This window comes from Eutrigla gurnardus (genome assembly GCF_963514095.1).
Source record: "Eutrigla gurnardus genome assembly, chromosome: 1".
NCBI lineage: Eukaryota > Metazoa > Chordata > Actinopteri > Perciformes > Triglidae > Eutrigla > Eutrigla gurnardus.
Window position 1 is genome coordinate 4,511,795 of NC_139915.1, and position 23,341 is coordinate 4,535,135.

At 39.8% G+C, this 23,341-nt stretch overlaps 2 protein-coding genes across 4 annotated transcripts in view; one reads left to right on the forward strand and one right to left on the reverse strand.

Moving 5' to 3' along the window:
- Positions 1 to 1,431: 1,431 nt before the first annotated feature.
- The window catches only part of cep89 (centrosomal protein 89), a 36,741-nt gene continuing 14,831 nt past the window's right edge, over positions 1,432 to 23,341 (forward strand). The window contains exons 1-16 of one of the 2 annotated variants that reach the window (XM_084009540.1): positions 1,432 to 1,691; positions 2,120 to 2,226; positions 3,264 to 3,410; positions 3,490 to 3,682; positions 5,666 to 5,717; positions 6,330 to 6,434; positions 6,527 to 6,766; positions 7,492 to 7,634; positions 8,752 to 8,802; positions 9,211 to 9,294; positions 9,906 to 10,009; positions 10,540 to 10,655; positions 11,029 to 11,209; positions 11,371 to 11,538; positions 12,811 to 12,952; positions 13,974 to 14,063. In XM_084009540.1, coding sequence (XP_083865666.1) covers positions 1,650 to 1,691; positions 2,120 to 2,226; positions 3,264 to 3,410; positions 3,490 to 3,682; positions 5,666 to 5,717; positions 6,330 to 6,434; positions 6,527 to 6,766; positions 7,492 to 7,634; positions 8,752 to 8,802; positions 9,211 to 9,294; positions 9,906 to 10,009; positions 10,540 to 10,655; positions 11,029 to 11,209; positions 11,371 to 11,538; positions 12,811 to 12,952; positions 13,974 to 14,063 — 1,965 coding nt within the window. In that variant the 5' untranslated portion in view covers positions 1,432 to 1,649. Of the gene's footprint in view, positions 1,692 to 2,119; positions 2,227 to 3,263; positions 3,411 to 3,489; positions 3,683 to 5,665; positions 5,718 to 6,329; positions 6,435 to 6,526; positions 6,767 to 7,491; positions 7,635 to 8,751; positions 8,803 to 9,210; positions 9,295 to 9,905; positions 10,010 to 10,539; positions 10,656 to 11,028; positions 11,210 to 11,370; positions 11,539 to 12,810; positions 12,953 to 13,936; positions 14,064 to 23,341 lie in introns of both variants that reach the window. The other variant, XM_084009541.1, reaches the window with a different exon arrangement.
- Positions 19,113 to 23,341, reverse strand: part of LOC311013489 (E3 ubiquitin-protein ligase RNF182) — a 315,914-nt gene continuing 311,685 nt past the window's right edge. The window contains exon 2 of one of the 2 annotated variants that reach the window (XM_084009585.1): positions 19,113 to 19,980. In XM_084009585.1, coding sequence (XP_083865711.1) covers positions 19,235 to 19,966 — 732 coding nt within the window. In that variant the 5' untranslated portion in view covers positions 19,967 to 19,980 and the 3' untranslated portion in view covers positions 19,113 to 19,234. The remainder of the gene's footprint in view (positions 19,981 to 23,341) is intronic. The other variant, XM_084009584.1, reaches the window with a different exon arrangement.

Genomic DNA, 23,341 nt, shown 5'->3' on the forward strand with positions numbered 1-23,341 from the left:
CAAGTTGTGAATTTTTGCACGTTGGATTTCTCGGTTGGTTTCTTGGAGGAATGTATTTTTTACTAGCCTTGCTTAATCCTTTGGTGAACTGGTACATTTTGTCTGTGTAAAGATATTTTAAAATGTAAAGATGTAACACTCTTTACTGTGTCTGTTTACCTAATGTGGTCTTAAGTGCCATCTATGTTTAATCACGAAGGAGAAATCTCACAATAAGTGTGTAACAAGAAAGTGCAGTAATTGATTCATATTAATAAGTGCTTACAGAGGACGTTGTAGACTTAGCAGATAGTGATCCTTAATGCCTTGGTCTTAACAGGAAGGTTGTGGTACCTGTTCTTCGGAAGGTTTCAGGTTGCCTTTGCGTCTTTTTCTGTACTTTGTACTGCATAGCAACTGGGGTGTGAATGCTTTGCCTGTAAGTTTTTGTGTCATATGTATTAACTCAAATATCAATAAAAGAGGGGGACAAAACTAATTTCCTGGATTTTTAAAATATATATATATAAGTGTAGTTCTGTGTACTGTTTTTATTGAAACTACCATGCAGGAATGACTGGAATGAACCTTCAGTGAGCCAACACACTAAGTCAACACGCATGGGTTTGTAACTGTTCTGAGTCTGGCCAAGGGTCACATGACATCCTAATCTACCATTATGGAAACAGAAGAGAAACACCATGTGATTAAGTTTTTTTTCACCCATCATTCATATTCTTTGTTCAAAATCTGGGCCCGTGTCTGAGATTTTTGTGTGGAGTCGGGCATTTGGCAGAAATGAGCTGATTGTTTATTCTCATAGCTTTGAACTGTAAAAATGAACCTCCCTAAAGTCAAATTATGTTAAGTATTAAGATTTATTTTAACAGGAAAAGTTAATATTGTAGGAACCTAATCTGTTGACTTTGGTTTACAGGATTAATACTTTCAACGTTCCTCAGGGCAGCACTAGATAAAACAAATTTTCAGAAGATTTATAGCCAAAAGATGACAGACTGTTTGTAAAACATTAGTTCCACCAACCATATCATGATAGATATGGCATATTAAATTGAAGCATCTTTAAGTTTATAAACCAAGTTTTGGCAGCTGTGCAGAACTGACTGAATGGACAAAGTTGAATGGTCAGTCGAAGGGTATTTCTAAAATGTTATTTTAGTTAATGTATATTGTATGCATGACAAATAAAATAGCTGCTTTATCAACGAAGAAAATAAACTTTTATTTTAACCTTACAGACCTTTAATTCTGAGAGACAGGACGTGAGGGTTGATCAATTAATGGAACGACATCGCCCCCTGCTGGCCCGGCCGCTGGTCGCTGAGGACGTCGTTGCTAAGTAGAGCATCGGTCCCTGATTGGCTTCTCTCCCCGCTTTTAGCCAATCAGCACTAGTTTTGTAGAAAGGTGCCTTCTTGTGGTGAAGCGTCTAGATACGAGAAATCTGCGAACAGCCAGCCTGTTGAACCCAGTTAGCGTTCTTTGTCGTAAAAGGGTTAAAGAGAAAGATAGTTTGAAACACAATGGCAATGACGAGTAACCCGTTCTGATGCCGTCTGACTGAAAGAAGGTCGGTGGACGAGTCGAGCTCTTCGACTGAAACAGTAACTTAAAGATATCGAAGCGGGATTCAACCCCAATCTTCCACTATGTTGAAATTCAGCTTCAGGAGGGAGAAAGACAACGACTTTGTAAGTTTCTCTTCTTTTACGAATACATTAAGTGTGTCACATTTCTAGCTAGCTAACGCTAAACGCGTTAATGCCTTTCGGTCATTTAGCTAGCGTTAACTTGAGATAACGTAAGCTAGTTATTTCAGAAAACGTTTAAGCTAACGTTTGGTTACAGCGGGTTTCTAAACGTTAATACGTCTCGTGGTGTATTGGTATTCAGTTGACCAAAAAAACATACATACTGGACATATTGTACAATATATATACATTAACAGTCTTGTTCCCAGAAGAGAAAAAGTCCACTTACTCACATTGTGATTCTCTAATCATCCTTTCTATCCTTCCCCTTCCACCATACCTTTCCTTATCCATTGTCATACTGTGTGGTTTAATGTCTGTCCATATGATGCTAACCTTTTAACCCCCCTCTTGTCTGTGTTGTGTAGAAGCATATAGCTCATGGTTTGATCCCTGCTGCATCCATTGCCCCCAAGGCTGCTGTGCCCCGAACCCCGCCCCCACGCAGTCCAAACCCCTCACCTGAGAGACCCAGGTACCTAACAGTCTCCATCACCACCACCACCCTACTTTCATTTTGCAGTGTTTGCCCCTTTGTTTGAGATTCATTGGCGGTTGAGAAACAACGTTTTGGTGTGTTTCTGAATGATAAACCTCAATGGTGTTGCGTCCTCTGTGCACTGCACTATTAACAGTATTGCGAGTGTTTCTCCAGTCTTATTCATCACGGATCCTTTTCCCTACTTTTGGGATGAAACTCTAGAACAATAAATGCAACTCCTATTTTATTCACTAAACTCTGTTGTATTGTTAGTCATGGTACTGTTGGACTCAGACTGTTGACACTGGGGTCATTCCGTGTCATTTCATCAAATGCCTCCCACCTGACCATCTCAGAATGTCCTGAAAAAAAATGAGTACAAAGACACACTTGTTAATTGGACAAATCCAAAATATTAGGTCTCTACTGTCAACAGTTTTCTCATGAAACGTCATTGAATGAAGGGTAGTTTAGACGGTTTTTGGCATCATGCTCTGAAAAGCCATTTTTAAACGGCAATATCTGGAAAACTATCTCACCTGTGGCCTTCAAAATTTCTACAGTGTATATCTGTTACTAATAGCCTCCAGACGTGGAATATCAGGGGTGTAGCTAGTGTAACAAGTGTGTCTTTGTACTTGAATTTTTTCAGGACATTATGAGATGGTCAGGTGGGAAGATTTTCAGAAATTTGATGCAATGACACGGAATGACCCACTATCAATGTATTCATCAAGCTTCATCATACAGTAACCTTTCTTTGACAAACAACTGAATGGCTACAGCAACATTCAATCTTTTTCTCTTTGCTTAACATGCTGTATCTGGTCTATAACTATACTGTTCTACATAGTGGATGTAAAATAATACTTTCAAATACATTAAGTGAATCTGAAGGAGATGCTCTCATATCTAACAATGTATCACATCAATATCAACATTAGAAATGATGAATTACGACTTTAAATTTAGATGTGATAAAGCAGCATTTCTTGTGCTTATATTACACAAAGTATCTGTCTCTCCTACAGATCAGCCTTAGCAGCAGCCATCTTGTCTTCTTCGCTCACTGGACAGACATGGGCCCTCCCCCCTGTCCGGCCGAGGTCTTTCTCTGAGAGTGGCCAATCAGACTCCTTCATATCTGAACCAAACATCGGCACAGCACTTTTCAGCAGGTAAATCACAACATAAGTCCTAACCTGCGGCTGTATTCACAAATACACTTCACTTTGAGAAACTACTTACCTTTCACAGAGACAGGTGGTCAGACGATTTGGGCAGCCGACCACGCCTGTCCTCCCCTGACCTATCAGAGGAGGAGTTGGAAGATAAGGAGGAGAAGGTGGAAAGTGAAGAGGACAAGGAAGAACATGTTTACCAATCACTTGACAGAGAGGGAAATTGTTCAGTCACAGAACCTGTCTATTCCCTGCCACTAAAACCTAAGGTAAGATTTGACGGGAAGATCTCATTGTTATGTGTGAGCAAGTGTCTAGCGAGTGTTGCTAGTATTCTGATTAGAAAATGTCTTAATTGAAAGCAAATGATAAACATTCGTCCCACCGTTGCTGGAGTTGCTTAGTTGTCAACAGAGACTAGAGCCAATAGGCCTTTTTTCACAGCAGCCATTTTGACATGTCGTTGCAGGATGAACATAGGTGCTTCCAAACATTGTTTCACCACAGTATACACTGCTATGGGCTACTGTGACATCATCACTTTATCAGTTACACCTCTACCATTCCTACTGTGATGTTAGAATATGTTTGCATTGAGGGAAGATAACTTATACCTACTTCAGTTTGTGATGTCTCTGAAGCTACAAGTGGGTGTTGTAATACCAGTCTGATCCACCGAGTGGCACATTTTTACACAGAATAAAGATAAAGTAAATCTATTTAGTCTCTTACTGCAGAGAAGTGATTTGTATAGTTGGGTATACTGGGTTTTATTCTGCCCAGGAGTAATTGTTAAGGACCTGGGCTGTGAGTGTTGACTTGTGAGTGTCCTTTTAGTGTTCCTGCATCCCTGCTCATGGCTGTTGTTCTTCTGCCAAGCTGTTTTTGCTGTGGCATTGCAGGTTTTTCACCTTGTTTTATTTGTTTGCTGAGATGTCTCCCATTGCCACAGCATTGTTTTGCATTGTTTGCCTCCGATGGCTCAGCTGTTCAAGTGGTGGCAATTTGGTCTTATTCCAACCATGCAAGTTGCCTTAAAAATAACTTATGGTAGTCACAGATGATATCTTATTAATAGTGGGTACCAAGCCACACACTGGAAATGTTTCTCTATCTACTCATAGTTATGTCTACCCCACTGTCTGTATCTGTTATTTCCTTCCCAAAATCCCAATGGTTATATGCCAAGAGTCTGCATTTACCTGTACCATAATCTAGGCGAGTACTACAGTATAGTGGATTTGTACCCTCATACAAAGTGATCCATAAGAAACATCTGTCTAAACTATCTTCAGTCGACAGGATTATAAACAGACAGCCATATTCTTCAGCTGCCTTGTTTTTATCATTGAAGTTGAGGATGTGAGTTAGTTTCGAATAAACTCCCTTAAAACTAACAGGCATGTCTATTATTTTGTCCAATCCATTTATGTCAATTAAAGATGGGGCATGTAATCCTGTTCAGAAGCACTTTTTGTTATACTGGGTGAAATGGCCCGTCTAATTTCAGAGGGATCAGTACATTATGTCATCAGGAAAAGGAACGGAATTAAACAGAGCTCTGTGGCCGCCGTGGGACTGAGAAAACAAACAACCAATCTGCGCCCCTCGCACCGAAGATTGGTCGGAGGAGGCAGGAGGAGGTGCTATTTTCAAATCTTGCTAGCTCTCTTGCTAGCTTTCCAACATTACATACCCCAGCTTTAAGATAGAATAGTAGCAGAAACACCTCTCTTTATGAAGAAATACAGCAAGCAACTGCAACCTCCTCCAGTCAAATCAATACCTCGCTGAGTCACCTTCATGACAGTGGGATTTATTACAGGACTGTTGCATTACGACTGCCAACTCTGTATGTGAATATAGTTATTTTCTAATAATGTTATCGTTGTGCCTCAAACCAATTAGCCGGTTACACTCTTCAGTCCGCCACACTCATGTATTTCTTTCTTTCTCTGCTTCTTTCTTGCCCTTTTGTTTCAACTGTGCTTCTTCCCGACACCGAACTCACCACTGTGACCACCAATGTCTTTCACATCACCTAAATGTGTCTCTGAAGATTCTCAACAATACTGTTAATGCGCTGACAAGGTCTTTCCTCATTTTGACAGAGGCACATAAATGCAGTAGTCTCTGAAATGGCCTTGCACTAAAGGGATCCAGGCAGTGGGGCTTTGAAAATCTCTTTGAAAAACGTCCTCATTATCTGTCTTTGACCGCCTATCTGTTGGTTTTTCCTGCCTGTCTTTCAGAGCTGTACACCGCAGCTGATTCAGATGTCCGGCAGAAGAATGTCTTCTCCAGGTAATAACTCATAATCTGCCAGTAGTGGCAACATAACCCCACCTATAAATAGGACCAAATGCTGAGTATGATGTAAAGAGGCAATTCATAGTAAATTTACCTTAGATCATGGTTTATTTAAGAACTTCAGTTGACATTATCTCCATACTGTACATTTCCAATGTGTCTTCTTGGAAGAGATAAGAAATTATTCACAATTTTTTATATATATATATATATATATATATATATATATATATATATATATATATATATATATATATATATATATATATATATATATATAGTTGTAATTACTTTAGCTGGCCTCAGGCCTTTGACAGGGCTGAATTAAATGTTTTATATGTTCCTGTTAAACACTAAATTGTGTATGCTACACACAGGCTGGCTGTGTTCAAAAGTAACACTTTCATGCTATGGAGAAAGACATTTTTACAAATTAGTATGCAGTTCATGTTAAAATTGTGTTATATAGTAAAGCACACGGGACCCAGTACTCCTTCTGCAATTGTTTTAATTGAATGATGGCAGGTTTTTTTCAAATGATCTTGTATTAATTCACTACTAGATATTTCTTTGATCCTGGTCCTTTCTATTGTTTTTTTATGTCAGACCTCCCTGAAGAAACCAGTGTCCATTCTCCTGAAGCCAGCTGTGATTCTTCCAAGAAGAAACCCTCTGTCACGAAGAGCCAAGGAAGTAGGAAAGATGTGCCATGTGGGTATAAGTCCAAAAGTAGCCTGCTGTGTGTTTGCTGGTATTTTGACTTGTGTTTTGACTTTTGCTGAACACTTTTTACACGTTTACAGCCGTGTTACCCATCCTAACCCCTGACCAATCCAGCCAAGCCAAAAACCCAAAGCATCCCATCAGGCTGTCTCCAGAGCCTGGCAAGGCATGCAACGAGGTGCAGAGGGAGGTGGAATGGGCCTTGCCAGTGAGGAACACAAGGATGGGAGATGACCAAAAGCTCCTGGAGGAGAGACTGCAACGGCTAGAACAGGAGATCAGTCACAGCCAAGCCTCCTCGAACCCAAAGTCATCTGCAGGTATAGTGAAGGAGCCACTGGAGACGTACAGAGGAACGGAAAGAAGAGAATAACGGGAGGGGGAAAGAGAATCAATAGTGTGAAATAAGGAGTAACAGGGGAAAAGGGATAACGGTAGAGGGAATGAAGCAGAGAGTTACAACAGATAGATGGGTGAAAGGAGGGAGCTGGAGATAGCGCTGTGAGAAAATATGGCTCTGATCCTTGAGCTCCACAGCACCTCCTCGGCATGATGAGAAGAAGAGTGCAAGGGAGTAATGGAAAAAAAAAACATGAAAAGGAAAAACATCAAAAAGAGTAGAAGGATGGTAAAATGGCTATTTTAATAGGTGGTTTGGCAGCTGAAGACTCTGACCTCCTGGTGGGCAGAAAGAAGCAGCATGGATATATATTTATAGAACTATTCATCCTCTGCTAGTGAAGCATGCGTTATGTGCTCTTCATTATACCACAAGGGTGATGGGTTCAGAGAGTCAAAGCCATGTTGAAGAAAAGCCAAAGCCATCTTGCCATACACTAGTCTTATCTTTAGTTTAGATTTCACCAGCCCTCCCTGTTAGTTTCTCCATTAAACTGTAGCAAAGAACTATATATATATATATATATATATGAATTATTCTAGTGCATTCTAATTAACTGTCATGGTATTCTGGATGATTATCATTTTTTTCAATTATGAATGAATTCCTCAGAAATATGTTTAACCTGATCTGCCGTTCTTACAGGAGGTCAGTCGGAGCTACGGAATTTGAGGCAACATGCTCAGGAGCTGGTGGATGAAAACGATGCCCTCAAATTGACAGTTCACCGTCTGAATGTGGAGCTGAGCCGCTACCAAACCCTCTTCAGACCGTTGTCCAAACAGGAGGTATGACTAGCTTCTAGGTAACACCTCTACTTTTTGAGTAAATTCAGTCAAACTCCAAACAAATTGCCACTTTTTGAATGAAACCTCCTGTAACCTAATTATCACTGCCATCAAATAGTTATGGGCTCATGCCTTGCTCAAGAGAATTCCAGCATAAGGCTAATGTAGGCAGCCATAAAAAGCTACCTGTAGCATCCCTAATTAAACCAGGGCCCTTTGTCTTATCAATCAGCATGTATCAGTCCAGCTCATGTTACGAGAATGAATAAAATGAAAACAAGTGTATCTGTTCTAGTGTACTCCTCTGATCTCTTTGCCAACAGTAGAACATTTAGGTTGAATTGTTCTGTAATGCAATCATGTCTCCTCAGTCGTATTTAATCAGCTTTTATATCAGGTCTATAACCAGTATATGACTTTATTCTCATAGCAAGCCTTTGAGATAGAAATCTGTCTTTGATCCAGAACCCTGCTGAGCAAAATATGGTTTCTTTGTGTCCATCCTTCCACGGGATTTGTTGCACTAAAGGACTAACTTGCTCCCATCTCAGGCTGTCTGTTCATTCTGGTTTATTGTGTGTTTGACACTGCAGAAATAGAGCTAGCCTGTGTGGTTTTGATCATGGCGACCTCATGCTGTGTTTTCCCACCGAGAGATCTCTGCTCTCATCGCTACCAGTTTGCTTCTGCTCTTGCTGGATGTCTCTCCAGTTAGAACTCTTTACTGTCAGCGGTGGCTGGTGAAAGGAAGACATAAAGGAATATATTAGGGAGTCGTTTTATAGTAGAATGACATAGTAATAAGATAGGATGAGTCTGATTTTGTTGGCAAAGCGGGAACTACGTGTGCTCCCATAGATCACATACACCTTGCCATTAACTTTTGATTTCCCATTTGTTTAGTTCATATAAACTCTAATGTTCTTTGCTATAGCAAAGGTTGGACGAGCTACCCATTGAAATTCCTCAAGGACATATATGCAAGAAGCAGCAGACTTTAATCATCTATCACCATATTTGTATATTTACTTTGGGGACAACATTTAAAGTTGCCTTATAAACCATGTTTATAAAAGTATAACTAACCGTCTTTCTTTTTCTTCTGTGTTTCATCCAGAGCTCCAGAATCAGTGGCTTACCAAAGACAGGGTCTCCTCCTCCCTGGCTGGTCAGTGTCTTTATATAGCTGTATGTTACTTTACTATGGCAGGACAATAGTCTACTCTTTTGGCTGCTTTATAGTCAAATTTACCGGTTATCAGTTTGTTTAGTATGGCGGGCTAGTTTAATTGGCAAATCATCTTTTAATACAGCTGACTGATAATTTAAGAAGTATTAAATGAAAACAGTTGTTCACCAGATTAATGTGAATTTAACATGCTCAGTCACATAAGGGGTCTGATAGATGGCAAGTTCAGGTTCACAAAAGATTTCCTGAAGGAAGAGAGTGTGCTTTGCCTCTCAAATGAACAAAAGAGAATGTGATGTTCCTTCTTTGAATAAGTCCATTCATAGATTTCAGGTTGTAGTAATTTAATAATCATAATTATTATGATTTCTCTTTGTGGATTTTTAGCTTGACATGAAGTATTTATCTCCTTTGATGCTGGCGTACGAAGACAGGATGAACGAGAAAGATGCACTCCTGCAAATCACTGAGGTAAAGTCTCCGTGTAATAAACGGCGTGTTTGTGTTGCTTATTATTATCCCCTCAATCATTTGGCATCTGATAATTTAAGAGAATGTCATGGTGTTCCAGCGGTATGGGATTAAAACCTGCAGCACACAGATTTATCTGACTGAAATTACACCTTTATAACCATAGAAGCAAAGTAACAGCACATACAGACAAGCAACAGGGCATAGGTTTTGTTTTCAATTATAATCACAAGGTTGTTTCATGGTATTTTGAGATGCAGTGATGGAATAAGAATATAAAAGCATCAACGCTGTGAAATTGAAATGCAGCTATAATCATCAATTCTCTGGTAACGGGTGGAAATGACCTTCTCTGGAGCACGATAGCTGTGCAGCACAGGTTACCTGTTGCTATCTACCTCTGTTAAAAGTGCACCAGCTTCATGGTACTGGGAAACTTCAGTAACGCCCAAAGATAGCTAGCTCACCCACTGATCTTGTCCCTGGAGAACTGGTGCTCCCAGCTCTAGTTGCAATCAATGATTTTATCTCAGAACGGAGATCCCTGATCCTTCGCAGAAGGTTGGTAGTGAAGAAGATTTTTTTTTTTTTTGCTGTCATTGTTGCCACAGGAGGAGGTGAAGAGGTTGCGTGTTCGTGTAGAGGAGGTAATCAAAGAAAATGAGAGACTCCACGATGAAATTGCAAAGATCGGAGAGGTCGGCCAAAAGAACTGGTGAGAAGAAATATATTCACTGATCATGTGAAGCACTGGTGCAGCACTTTGAGCACATGCTACTGCTTTCACTGATTTCACTCAGAGATCATTAATTGTACTCTAATGCAATGCAGCATACAAATCTAGTCATTAAGGACAACACCACACAAATTATACAAATTACATTTGTTGTAATTATACAGCAGGGTTTGCGGTCCCATTTTGCTACATAGGAAAATACACAAAAAATATCCACCTAATTGTTAATATACAAACAGTTAGGTTTCAGTTCACAATACTGCATTATTGTGGTTATGAATAAGACATAGCAAACAGCTCCTCAAGACAGACTGAGTATCTCTTAATATCCTCTTCTCTTCTTGTGTCACATGTGGATTTTGTACAAAGACATTCAATTAACTAGTTACACATTCTTAAATATATATTAATCATGTATATATTGATATCCATTGTTGATTTAGACTATACATGTACATTCACTCCCTCTCATCTCTCTCTCTTTCTCTCTCCCACTCTCCCCCCTCCAGTCATCAGATACAAGAACAGGCCCTTCTGGTTTTGCAGGAGAACCAGGTTCTGATTGATCAGCTGGAGGCTCAGCATGTTAAAGCCAAGGCCAGCCACAGCAGACACCAATCTGAAGGTACAACGACAACCTCATGGTGGCCGACTGTGTTGGTGTCTCCAAATGCACGTTCTGGCACAGTGTGAGAATCTGAAGCCAAAGGGAGATCGTGTGTGTTTTTCAACTGTTAGTATAGCAATGATGATCCAACCAAATAATAGAAAATATCTTTGTAATAAAGTGTATATCATCACATCAGTACGATTTCAGTAATAATCTCCCATATTTCATTTCATGCACTGTTTGCTTCATAAGGCAATTTATGAATAGAATGTGAACTTCTGATTTTGTTTTTTGAAAGGAAGGCTTGTAAAGGAGGCTGTGAAGCACAGGATTAATGTAGACCGTGTCCCACATAAAGAAGCCACCTGTCTCTTTCCTTACTTTGTAGTTTCCAAGATGTCGAAGCAACTGATGTTGTTAGAGGCGGAAAAGCAGCATTTGCAGGAGGACCTGGACGAAAACAGGAAGGAGGTGCATAAAAATGGGAGGGAGGTACAAGTTCTGCAGGCCCATCTAAAGGACGCCATCACCTGGGAGGAACATTGTGACATTGCTGGGAAACTCAGACGGTACAACTTCTCATTTCATCAGAGATAAATCAATCAGTGTTAAGAAGAGTTTTGCTCCTTATCAGGGGCAACGCTTTCTTTTTAATTTGTGAAGTAAGAACAAAAAAAGAACCAGATGTTTTTCTTTATAATATGCTGTGCAATCTTCCCGTGGCTATCAGGCAATTAGAGCAGCAGGAGACCAGGAACACGACTGAGATGAACGAGTTGATCCTCACATTGTCCAGCCTGCAAGTGGAGAATAGGAGTCTGGCTCTGGACAAAGCCAACCTGACTGCTGATCTAAAGAGAATGGAGGTTGAGCAGGAGCTCACCAAACAAGCAAACAGGTACTAAATATACCTCTTTCTTTGTCTGATATTATCTTACACATGAAGCCTATGATTTCAGTTGCCCACAATTCCATATTGTCACCTTAAAGAAATGTTTTATGCTGTACACCACAAAATTAACAAATAATATTACTATTTGTCATGTTTTATAGTCTGTTGAGTGACAACATTGTTTATTCGACTTTGAAAGTCTTTTGAGATTGATATGTGGGCTATTATGTGATATTTAAAGCCCCTTCACACCTGTTTCACACCCTTCACACTTCACACACCTGTTTCACAATCCTGCTGGATTAGGGCTCTTCTCTGGAATTTACAGGAATTTCCCTCCATCTCTTATTATTTTTATTGTCCTTGTTTGGAGACGGAGACACCTCATTTTTTCGTGTTTAGTACATTGAGGTTCCTGACCTCCCATAATTCCCTGCATCGCTCAACATGACTTTGACCTAGTTTGGGTGCAGTGACTATAATGGTTGTACAATTTTTGGCTAATATTTACTGATTCAAAGTGTGACCCAGTATAATTAAAAAGGCAAAAATATGAAATTTGAATCAAATTGTATCGAATGAAATATCTTTATTTATAGATTAGCAGTCCAAATGGCTTCTTTCCTGGTTGCTGGAAAGGTCAGCATGGTGACAGCCAGAGGCATGAAACTACCTTTTCTCTCCAGAGTTTTGTCCCCTATTTAAATAAATATGCTCACTCCACCCAAAAGTACCATCAAAATGATCATGAAAGCCCTGGGGTGAGAGGGTTGTTTAACACTGTACAGACTGAAGCTGATGTTGGCTTTTCAAAGGCATTGCACATCCTCCCATAGTTCAGATGAAGTTATTTTCCTACAGTAAACAATTTATCTTGTTTTATTCTTTATGGACTACAGTTGTTGTACAATCTGTTCTGGTCTCGGGAACTTTCCTCTGCTCCCTGTAGACCTGAGCTGAGATTTATGTGGACTTTCTCATTCTGAAGTGTGAAGATTGTCAGAAGGTGTTTGATTAACCAAAAGGGTCTCAAGGTATCATCCAGTTAACTCTTTGTCTCTCTTTTTATCTTCCCTGTTTTCATCAATCCTTTCTCTTAACCCTTCTTTTTCTCTTCTACATTATTTTCTAAATCTCTCCATCCTCTACTTTATTTGTCCTCCTATTTTTGCCATCCTCCTTTTCCTTTTCATCTCATTGTTTTTGCCCCTCTCCATCTTTTTTCTTTAATTGTTTTTGATCTGTTCTCTTCTTCTGTCTTGTCTCTCCATCACCCAGGAAGACTGAGAGGAAGCTGAGTGCATTGAAGAGACAGAAGGAAGAGTGTGTGTTGAAAGAGGAAAAGACTCAGCATTACATGGGAGCTGTCATTTCTCTGGCGGAGCACATTTCCCAGGAGAGAGACCAACTTCTGCAGATGGTACTACTGATGCTAAATACTATAGAAACTATGCAGATCACGTTATACATCATACACATATCGTAGAAGTACTACTGGTACATACAGATACATGTACTGATATCTGACAGTATTACATAATATTGTATGGATATAGAGTATAAGGTGAAATATAGTAATTCACTTTATATTTTATATCTCATCTTTATTATACAATAGTATTCTAATATGTTAGTATGCTAATATGTTAGCATACTATATGTACTTTCATTTCCTGTATTATTCCAAATTCACAAATAGTAAAATACAACTTTAGGCTGTTCGACAGATGATTGAACTCAAATGCAGACACCTGGCAGGTAGGGTTTAAAGGCACTGCAACCACTGAGAGAGAACATAAACCATCAGGCAGGAATTAGTAAAATGCTACAGCAAGCAGGCAGCACAGGCAATTTGGCAAATGCCCGATTAACCTGCTCTCTACCACTATACAGAGGAGCTATCGAGTAATATGGAGCCATGTTTTTCTGGTAAATGTTAATGGATTGAGGGTCTTTGCATTTGCTGCTTTTGAGAGGATGAGGAAGAACATCATGTGGGGAAGGTCAGACTGACACCATATTAGAGGTGCCGGGTCTAAAGCTAACAACAATCGATTTGTCTGGAAGAGAAAAAGATGACCACAATGACCAAAGTGTGTGTGTGTGTGTGTGTGTGTGTGTGTGTGTGTGTGTGTGTGTGTGTGTGTGTGTGTGTGTGTGTGTGTGTGTGTGTGTGTGTGTGTGTGTGTGTGTGTGTGTGTGTGTGTGTGTGTGTGTGTGTGTGTGTGTGTGTGTGTGTGTGTGTGGCCTACCAGTGTTTGTGGTCAGGACTACTGTAAATTGGCAACGTTTCAACAGTCTTAACTTCTTTTCCTTTCTCCATCTTTTCCATAATCCCTCACTTCCTTTATCCAATTGTGTGCTCTATCACCCACCCCTCCCCTGGTCTGTGTTCCTCGCTTAGATCAGTAACCCTCCCTTTCCCTTCTCTACCTCCCCAGGCTTCGGTCCTTCAGCAGGAAAAGCAGGGATTTGTCTGCAGAATTCTGAATGGCACAGTTCGATTCGGAAAACTACAGGAAGAAGTGAAAGTAGGTTCCTTTAATCAAACATCCCTTTCATACTACAGTCTTTGCCACCAACCTATGCCCTGATACTACCCTGCTACTGAGGTTACAACTTTGGCTCAGCTCTGTTCCTCAGCGGTTCACTCTGAAACATAGTATTTTATCTGAAGTCAGGTTTCTCCAAGATAACCCTCTATTGATCAGCCAAGTCCACTGCTGTTGATAATCCATCTACTATTTGTCTCCACTCAAAGTATAAATTGATAAACACTTGTGGCCCTCAGATTGCCATTTCTCAAGATGAGTTCATTGACTTTCTAGGACTTATTTTTACCTTCTTTAGCAAAGAATCGACAGCACACAGCATGTAAAATGTTTATAAAAACACCAGCAATGATGACAGTGTGCTGTGTGTGCTGGTCTCTTTTACTTTGTGCCATTGATCTTGGAGTATCCATGTGACACCGCCTCTGTTAGTAGTTTTGATGCTTACTTCTTATTTCTGGGGGCAACATTTCTGCTGCTCACGTTCTTCATTTCTGTTGTCTGCTGCTGATACCTGCAGTAATCAAGACTGATCTTATAGTATATTGAATTGTTACTGAATGTAGAAATTGCATTAGTCACAATCTTATCACTATATTTTGTTATTATTTCTTATATCTGTATCAGTTGAACTTGGTACAACTTGTACAGCAGGCCTGCTGAATGTTGTATATTCCCAATGAATTGTCTTCGTGTCCAGAGATACACAGACCATCTGACGAAGGAAGGAATGCCCTCAACAATATAACACAATGTGACACTACAACAGTGTAAAAGAACACCTTTATTCTTAAGATGGAATGTTAAATCAAAGTTCTGGCTCTCACATTTCATTTCAACCTGAAATGCTACCAAATTCCAGCAGCTTTCTCTTTACTCTCCCCGACTCTAACTCTAGAAAAAAAGGGATTTTACATTTAAAGAAAAATATATGACTTTCACAGCATTAATATAGCAGCAAACTGCTCCTATATACTACAATTTGCGCTGCTCACATATGGCGGTAAACACTGTCCTGACTGAGAGTGTCATCATGGAAGTGTAACTCCCCCCAATCTGGTTCCCCCTCAGGTAATCACGGTTAACTCAGCATGCTTGCATAGTTTGATTTTGGCACTGTTAGCCACCAACCACTGGCTCATGGGTCGCCATGTTGAGAGCTGTTGAGTGGCAATCAAAATGCTCACAATCTTGAGTCTTGCATCTTTTTAAGTGAGTGCTATAAATAGAAAGCAGATTTCTAGTACATTATTCATGTGTAATTTAAAATTCATGCTGCTCCATCTCCTTGAAACACCTGAAAATGTTGAATATTTTAGTGAATGCGTGTATAAATATAGTGAGGTTACAGCTTTATGTGACCCATGCTGCCTGAAGTCGGCCATCAAAATTCTCCTTTGCTCTCAGTGTTCCTTTTCCAATAACTTTCACATAAAGTGATCACCGGATCACATGAATATTTGCTCCCTCAGCGCCTCTGACTCATAACTTCCTCATATTTAGTACTTTAAGTGTTTGTGAAAAAAGAATTAAGCGAGTCATTAAATGAATCACTCCCATACTTAATCACTGGATCGATTTTAATTGGGAGTTATTCTCAAGGATTATTTTTCCTTCACAACTTGACCTTGACAAACTAGTCTCACACTACTACTTTAATACTGTACACACCGTGTCATGTTTACCATGTTTAAAGAGAGAAAGGGTCCATATGTAAACGGATGACAGTGAGTTGGTCTGTGAGTAAACGGAACAGGGTCGTCCAACATGTGGACCAATGTGGTAATTGTGCAGTATTAAGCGTTTAATATTTTTATGTAACCTGTCACTCAGCTCAGAAAGATGAAAAGGACCTGTAGGCAGGGCAATCACTCCACTGACAAACACTTTGTCCTGCTGCTCTGGCCGCTCATGCAGAAAATGAAATCTCTCTACTGTCTGACCTGCTGCCTTTGTCTGTCATCTCTCATTTCTTTGTTTCTTCTTATTTTGCCTGTCTCTAGCTGGTTGTACTGCAAGTCCCAGCACTGCATTGCTTTATTACATTCGATGATTATCATCATAGTACTTGACAAAAATCAATCCACCGTTAAAGTTAGAAATACTGTCATACTGGATTCCCATCATTATATGTGAAAGAAATTGTTCCTTTGTTGTCTCTCTCTTTGGAGCTATCACTTTTTAATGACACTTGACAATAATTGTATGCAGCCAGACCTCCATCTCATTGATCTAGTGACAGTTTGGAGAATCTTTTCAAATATTTGATTGAGAGACTTTAGAAATCTGGTTAATTTGGGATACAAATGTCCCTCTATTTTATTCCTGTAAAATTACAAATGACAAATAAACCCCCATGTTTGTGATTTTATTTGTTTAAAGTATAACAGCATGCTGTCTTGTAAAGATTGACAGACTCTTCTAGATTAACCTGCAATTACTGTGATGTTGATTATTATGGACTCAATCTGCAGGCAGACATAAAAATAAGAACACAAGCAACATATAGAAAATATTTTCCATTCATTTAATTGTCTAGTAGCTTCTGTAATCGGAAGTGTGGCACTAAGCTGAGAGCTGCAGTCAGTAGATCATAGACAGAAACACAGGAATGGGTAGAGAGGCAATAGAGAAGCAGTGATAGAAAGAAGTTGACAAAGGAAAGGCCCCAACATCAGTGAATGAACAGGAATAACTCGACATTATACTGTAGATTTAGCGAAACAATTATATTTTTGCCATAATGCTACATATCCATTTTGATGAGAAATATAATAACCTGAGGTTTCTCATTAAATATATCTAAACTTTATCAGCCCAGGGCCCTCGGTTATCATCATTGTACAGAAAATGTTCTAAACGACAGCTATGAATGCAAGAAAGTTGGTAATTGTCAATTGTGCATAACTGCTCCAAGCAGCCCAAAGGTAATGTGAACTGATAAAAACCCACAAATTCTATTAACCATGCTCAGAACAGAAAGTCCCATTTACATAATGAAACATACACATTGATAGTCTAAAGCTTAAGGCTGGGAAGTGTGAAGCTACTGCGGACTCAATACCATTTTCTCTCTACATATATATTTGAAATCACATTTAACAAATGAAATAATTGTTAAACCACCAGAGTTTATTGACCTTTCTTCCAGAAATCCATATTACAGGCGGGAACACGTAGGGCAGTATTACATGCAAAAGAAAATGAGCTACATAAACAATACGTACAACCTTGAGGTGCCACGCAATAACAAATCCACATCGTACCATAGCCATAAACTGTTCCTTTGAGGACAATTCTGCTTTTTACAACCAGTACTACAAAATACAACAGAGCAGCCTTTCTATGTTCAACCCAACAAGGTACTGAATGGAAATGACATTAAAGGAGTATCAAAAAACCTGAGATATGAGTTGTAGATTATGCATCACATACACCAAATCCTGTTAACACAACGAGAGCCACAGAAAAACGCCAGTGTTTCCCAATCCTTTTTTTCTGGGGACCCACTTTTTAAAAATTACAAACCATCGCGACCCCATTTGCAATACAGTGTACCTTTAAATCATGAGACCAGCGAAATTGTGCCTAAATGAACGTTCCTGACCATTTTCTGTCTACATTACCTTATATTACATTGAATAGGTTAACCAGCCATGTCAAAGAGATATGTATTATGAATCACAACTTGGTGGAGTTATCAGGGTATCTCATTTTTTTTCATTTCCATTCATCAGTTAACGTATATATTTAGGCTGCGATAACATTCTCTATTAGATTCCCTGTTATACTGAAAGTAGGCTGCACCTACCACAACATTATGAACATTCAGGCTCCCTCATTTGGCTTAAACGTGAACGGCATATGTAAATGTTAAATAAGAGACTATGGAAGAAATTCTGCAAATGTATTTGGCGACCCTGATAAAATCTCTTGTGGCTAACCTAGTCTTTGGGAGTGACTCCAATAAGCAATACTACATCACATGTATGCCCAAAAGCGATTGCTGTAACAGTAAAATAGGTAACAAATACAATATTATGGCCACTTCACATTTGATTTATTTATTTATATTTTTGTGATATTTATTCTTCTCTGAAATGTGCATCACACTTATCAATATCTTTTATCTTCCTCACCTGGAACATGTGAGCTTTTATTGTGAAATATTCAGCCAAATGGACAGTCTTTTCCTGTAATATTACTATGTCTACAACAATAGACATAAATCGGAAAGTTGCTATTTCAATATATAGTTCAATCACATTTCCCAGAAGAACAGTATTCCAGCAAGGATATAATGGATGTTGTAATACACCTTTATTATATCAACAGGTTCAACAGATTGATAGACCTACCTTTCAACCCATAGGTGTCGGCACACCAATGCTCTTCCCCCATACATTTTTTGGAGCTGATCAGAATTAACACACTCTATATTCAACTTTGAATTACTTGTAGCTTCAACAGAAGAATAAATATTTAGTAACATGTAGTACTACCATGAATGCTGGTGTATGGACGTGAAGAACACTTGCTAAATATACAAGTAAAAGAAAAAAACATTTTCAGTATCATTTGATTTGTCAGTCGTCTAAAAGGTGCCTTTTAATTTTAACTTCTGGCCAAAATCACCTACAACGTTTGTTTTCCTCCTCTTTTTCCTCCCTTTTTCTAACTCACAGCTAGACAGTAATGCATACATGCATTTGTTATTTACTTCAGAACATCCTGAGAAAACCAAGTAATTACTCAAACACTGTGTTGACAAATGAGGGCCCAGGACTCTGTCAGTGCTGTCATTATGTAAGTCAAAGATCAATGATTTGCTTTCAAAAGTTGTGTTAAACTAGGTAATAGGGAAGAGAACAAATCAGTTACAGAAATACATCACAAAAATGCTTCAACTAACACATCTTGTCAGGGGCTCTTATCTGGTTGGCCAAACCAGTTTCTGGGTTGCAGTTGGTAGGCCTAACTAAAGCATGGACCAATACTGGAGGATTTCTTAGGTCTCTTTCATTTTATTTGTAAAGTCTGTGTCAGAGGGAGCCCCTTTGCTTTTGGGCCCGCAGCTATTTAATAAACCCATCAAATACCCATTTCCTGCAGCTGACTTCATCCCATCCCAGTTCTCAGGTAGCATCCTATCAGCCCCTGGAAGAACAGTCACACATGCCTTGGCACAGACATTGGCAGAACCCATAGACCAGGCAAACTGTCAGGCTCGATGGCACCAAGCTAACACATACAATGCCCAGTGTCACTCTCTGGATCACCAACAAGTAGATACCGAGAGGCAGTGAGCCAAAGTATAAGAAACCCAGCAGCCAGACCAGGATGCGTGGCACGTGATTACAGAACTTGGACAGGGCATCTTGATCAGCTAGCCCGTTGGAGCCCATTGATACTGAGTCCAAGCTCTGCTCAGCATTGATGTCAGAGCTGCCATTTTGGCTTGGGGAGTGCTGCGAGTCCCTTTGTACTTCCATTATAGTGATGACCAGGCAGTTGGAGGAGTCGTGAGACGGGCTGGAGGAGGAGAAACTGGTTGGAGTCAGGACCACCTCCCCGTTGTGGTCAGAGCTCCATGATTTGTCTCGCATTGACAAGCTGGACATGATAATAGCGTCATCAGGGAGGCCTGTTACCTCGTAGTCCATGATCTCCGTTTGGTGTCGGCAAAAGGGGCAGGAGATGAAGCTTGCCCCATCAGCAATGTCCAGGATCTTAATAAGGCAGCGGATGCAGACCCGATGCAGGCAGTCCAGAATCTTAGGCTTGCGGTTGAGGGCATTGTAGCGTTGGTAACAGATTTTACACTCTAATTCTTCTGGTGGAAGACAGTCCTTCTCCTCTAACTCTGCCTGAGTACCGCTCATCTTCAAGTCATGTTCTGGGGAAAGTGAGAGAAATACAGGCAGTTACATTGAGGGAATGAGAATTGGAAGGAACAAGATGTCCAGGATTGCATGTGAGTGGAATGGAAATTGCATTGAAACAAGTTGTTTTTGACTAGTGTTGTCTCTTGTATCTCTACCCAGCAGAGAAAGGTCTTCTCTGGCTGCTTCTATTCTCTGTATCGGTGCATCCCTATTTGTAGAGGCGTCAAATTCTGGTGCACATACGCCTTCTGTCATTTATCTTGCTGTTCCCACACAGCCCTAATTATTACCTTTTTTCATTTATTTCTTGTCCCTTGGATGATATAAAGCCCTTTTAGCCTTTTATTTGATCTGTAAGGATACAGAACTTAACGGTGATTAAATATCTTTGAAAAAGCCAATCGTTCCTCTTTTGTTTATGCTGACCAATGAATTCAGTTAGCATTTATCTGTGCCTGTTGAATTAATTCAGGACAAAAGTCATTATTCCAACCCTGTTGGAAGAAAAAAAATAGATGAATGGTGGCAATTGTTGAAATAAAACATAATTTGCCATTAGTGCTGTCACCCAAGCCTTTTGCCACCCAATTTAATGTATTTGTGAAGATATATGAAGATACTTGATTGTACTTTATCACATACACAAGAAAAAAATTGAATAGAATAATACAGGCATCATTATTTATCAGACTTCACAGATTCCACCCCCAAAACTGAGCATATAACTCCAGGGCTGCATGCTTCAATCATAGGACTCACTTGCCCTCACCTATCAGCCATAAAGACAAATTCAAGCTTTCAAGCTATGATCTGGGCTTAAGGGTCAGGCTAGTTCATGCACAAGTTCGTAAGACACACTTGTATCAGTACCAGTCGATGCCAGCAGATTGTACATAACAAAAAGAGCTGACACGAAACAACTGGAATGATCAGTTTCCTCCTTGGGGAAACAGCAAGAAGCTGTCTGTCATCGTTAATAAGGTCAAATAGCTGTAAGCATGTATCCATGGACACTGAACATGAATAGGAATGACGTTAAGGAGCCCCCCCACCTCCTGCACGCCACCCCAGATCTGTACTGTGGCAGATTAGTTCGCCATGATATAGAAGAAAATAATATAAATGACAATACTTAATATGGATACGTAAACCCAGCATAGGTTCTAGAGCTGAAAACAGATTAATCTCCAGTTTGAGACATACAACTTAACCCAACAGTATGACAGACACATGTGGTTTGTTGTGGTGTAATAAGACTGAGCACACAGCACAGAAGCAGTCATTTGATTCTCCCAGCTGGCTGAGCTTTCAGGGCTGAACATACAAGATATAGAGAATGACAAGCCACAAGCAATAAGTGATCTAATTCCACCAATATTTGCCAATATACATTTCTTTGTTTTTCACAAAATATATCTGAGTCATGACAGGTTTCAGCTATCTCAGTAACACTTGAAATTGGTATTCTTAATAAAGCCACACTGTGGATTTCTTATAATGTCCCAGTGGGCTGTGGAATAGGTGTGATCCTATATAATGGATATAATAGTCATTTTCAGATCAGCAGTACGTATTCCCAGATCAACTTGGAAAATATTGGACAGCAGACTAAATGAGAGACATTTCCTGCCCATCAACTAACCTCCAACATGATGCGTACGTGTATTGGTGTACTGTGGTAAAGATATATCCCTGCAGCATTGCACTATGCTACATACTGTATTGAATAAGATATTTTTAAACACTCATTAAATTATCTAAGAACATGAGGTTGGGTGGCACTCATCTTCAGATTGGAGATATCATCACGCCGCCGTTCGTCATAGCACAGCTGGAGCAAGGCACTTGCTGCTAAAGTTGCTTTAACCTTTACAGCTCACACTAATTCTTCCTTTCATGGATGTGTCTTAGAATGAGTGTGGATGAATTAGATGTTTTGGGGATGACAGTGAATTTAATATCTTCTGGCATTGCTGCCCTACTCAGGCGTCCTCCCACTCTGAGCACACCATCCTTTAACACTGGGTCAAGCTCGTAGATGCTGCTTGTCCTTTTGATACGTGTCGCCGTTTGAAATGCTGCCATTTCTTCTGTGAATCACTGCTTTTGGGTTTGGCAGATTACTGAATTCTCTGCCTTACTCTAGAATTTCCAGAGTAATAATTCGTCCACCCAATGTGGCTTTGAAATGTATTAACTTCTGGTCCACAGCATTGCCTTGAGTGACTGTGTTTGAGACAATTACAGTGGAGTATAACTCTCTTCATCTCCGAGCTCGCAGTCTTAAGGTTTCTTTGAGTTTCAAAAACAATGCTAAGCTTCAGCTTTCTCCGGCTGGAAATGCACATGAGAAGCTTGTCTGTATTGCCTTTGGTACTTACAGTAGGGTTTCTTTTCACCTCTGTGTCATCAGAAGAAAGCGAGACATATTCCAGGGGAAACATCAGTCAGTCCTTTTGTGACCGCAAGAGTATGTCAGGGTCATGACATCATCTCTGATTCACCTTAAATCTGTCAGGTTTCTGCCCCCGTTAAGGCGACATCAGCAGGTTTGATCTTTGTGTCCACATATCTCTATTGGATCATCGCTGTGGCCTCACAAATGATGGAGATTCTGTTAGCCAATCATTGCTTATCTACATAGCAAATCAACATACAAGATTCCACACATTTGTTGCTATCGGTCCAAAACATTGAGCTTTCAAGCTGCAAATGCAACTCCTCGATTGAATGTTGCTCTTGTCATTCACCAGTCTCTCTTAAATAGCTCATGGTGCTTTAACCTTGCTCACTTAAATTGGAAAAATGGTGAAGTTATGCCTGTGTGTTTCTGCCACAGTCGTTGAGGCAGCCTTGAACTCAGTGTCTGAGATCTAATTTCACTGCTCAGAATACATCTTAGGTATTTCTTCATCCCAGCCATAGTTGATTCTTTATTGCTCCTGCACTAGCGGTTTAGCATGCAGTGTCAAGGTTGTAAGAAACCCAAAAGGGTCATAGATGGAGCTGATCATAAACATATCCTTCTCCGTATGTTAGGCTTTGGCTTGATGGTGACATTGAATGTAAAATGATCATCTTCCACCTCATTGCACATCAAGTGCTCTCTCAGTTTGGAGTTGATCTCTGACCAGGTTGAGCTCTTTTGTCTCTTTAGCTTTGTATGCTTCAGCAATTGAGGACAGCACCCTACGCCGTTGGTTATCCATTATCACAGAATGGCATAAATATAAATTAGGAAATAGGAATAAATGCTACTAAGGAATCGGCTCCTCCACTCTGTAATGTTATATGTTTTGTGTTTTTTTTTTTAATGCTTACTTCAGGTCTGTTAAATGGAATGAGTGGGGGAACTGTACAATGGACAGAACA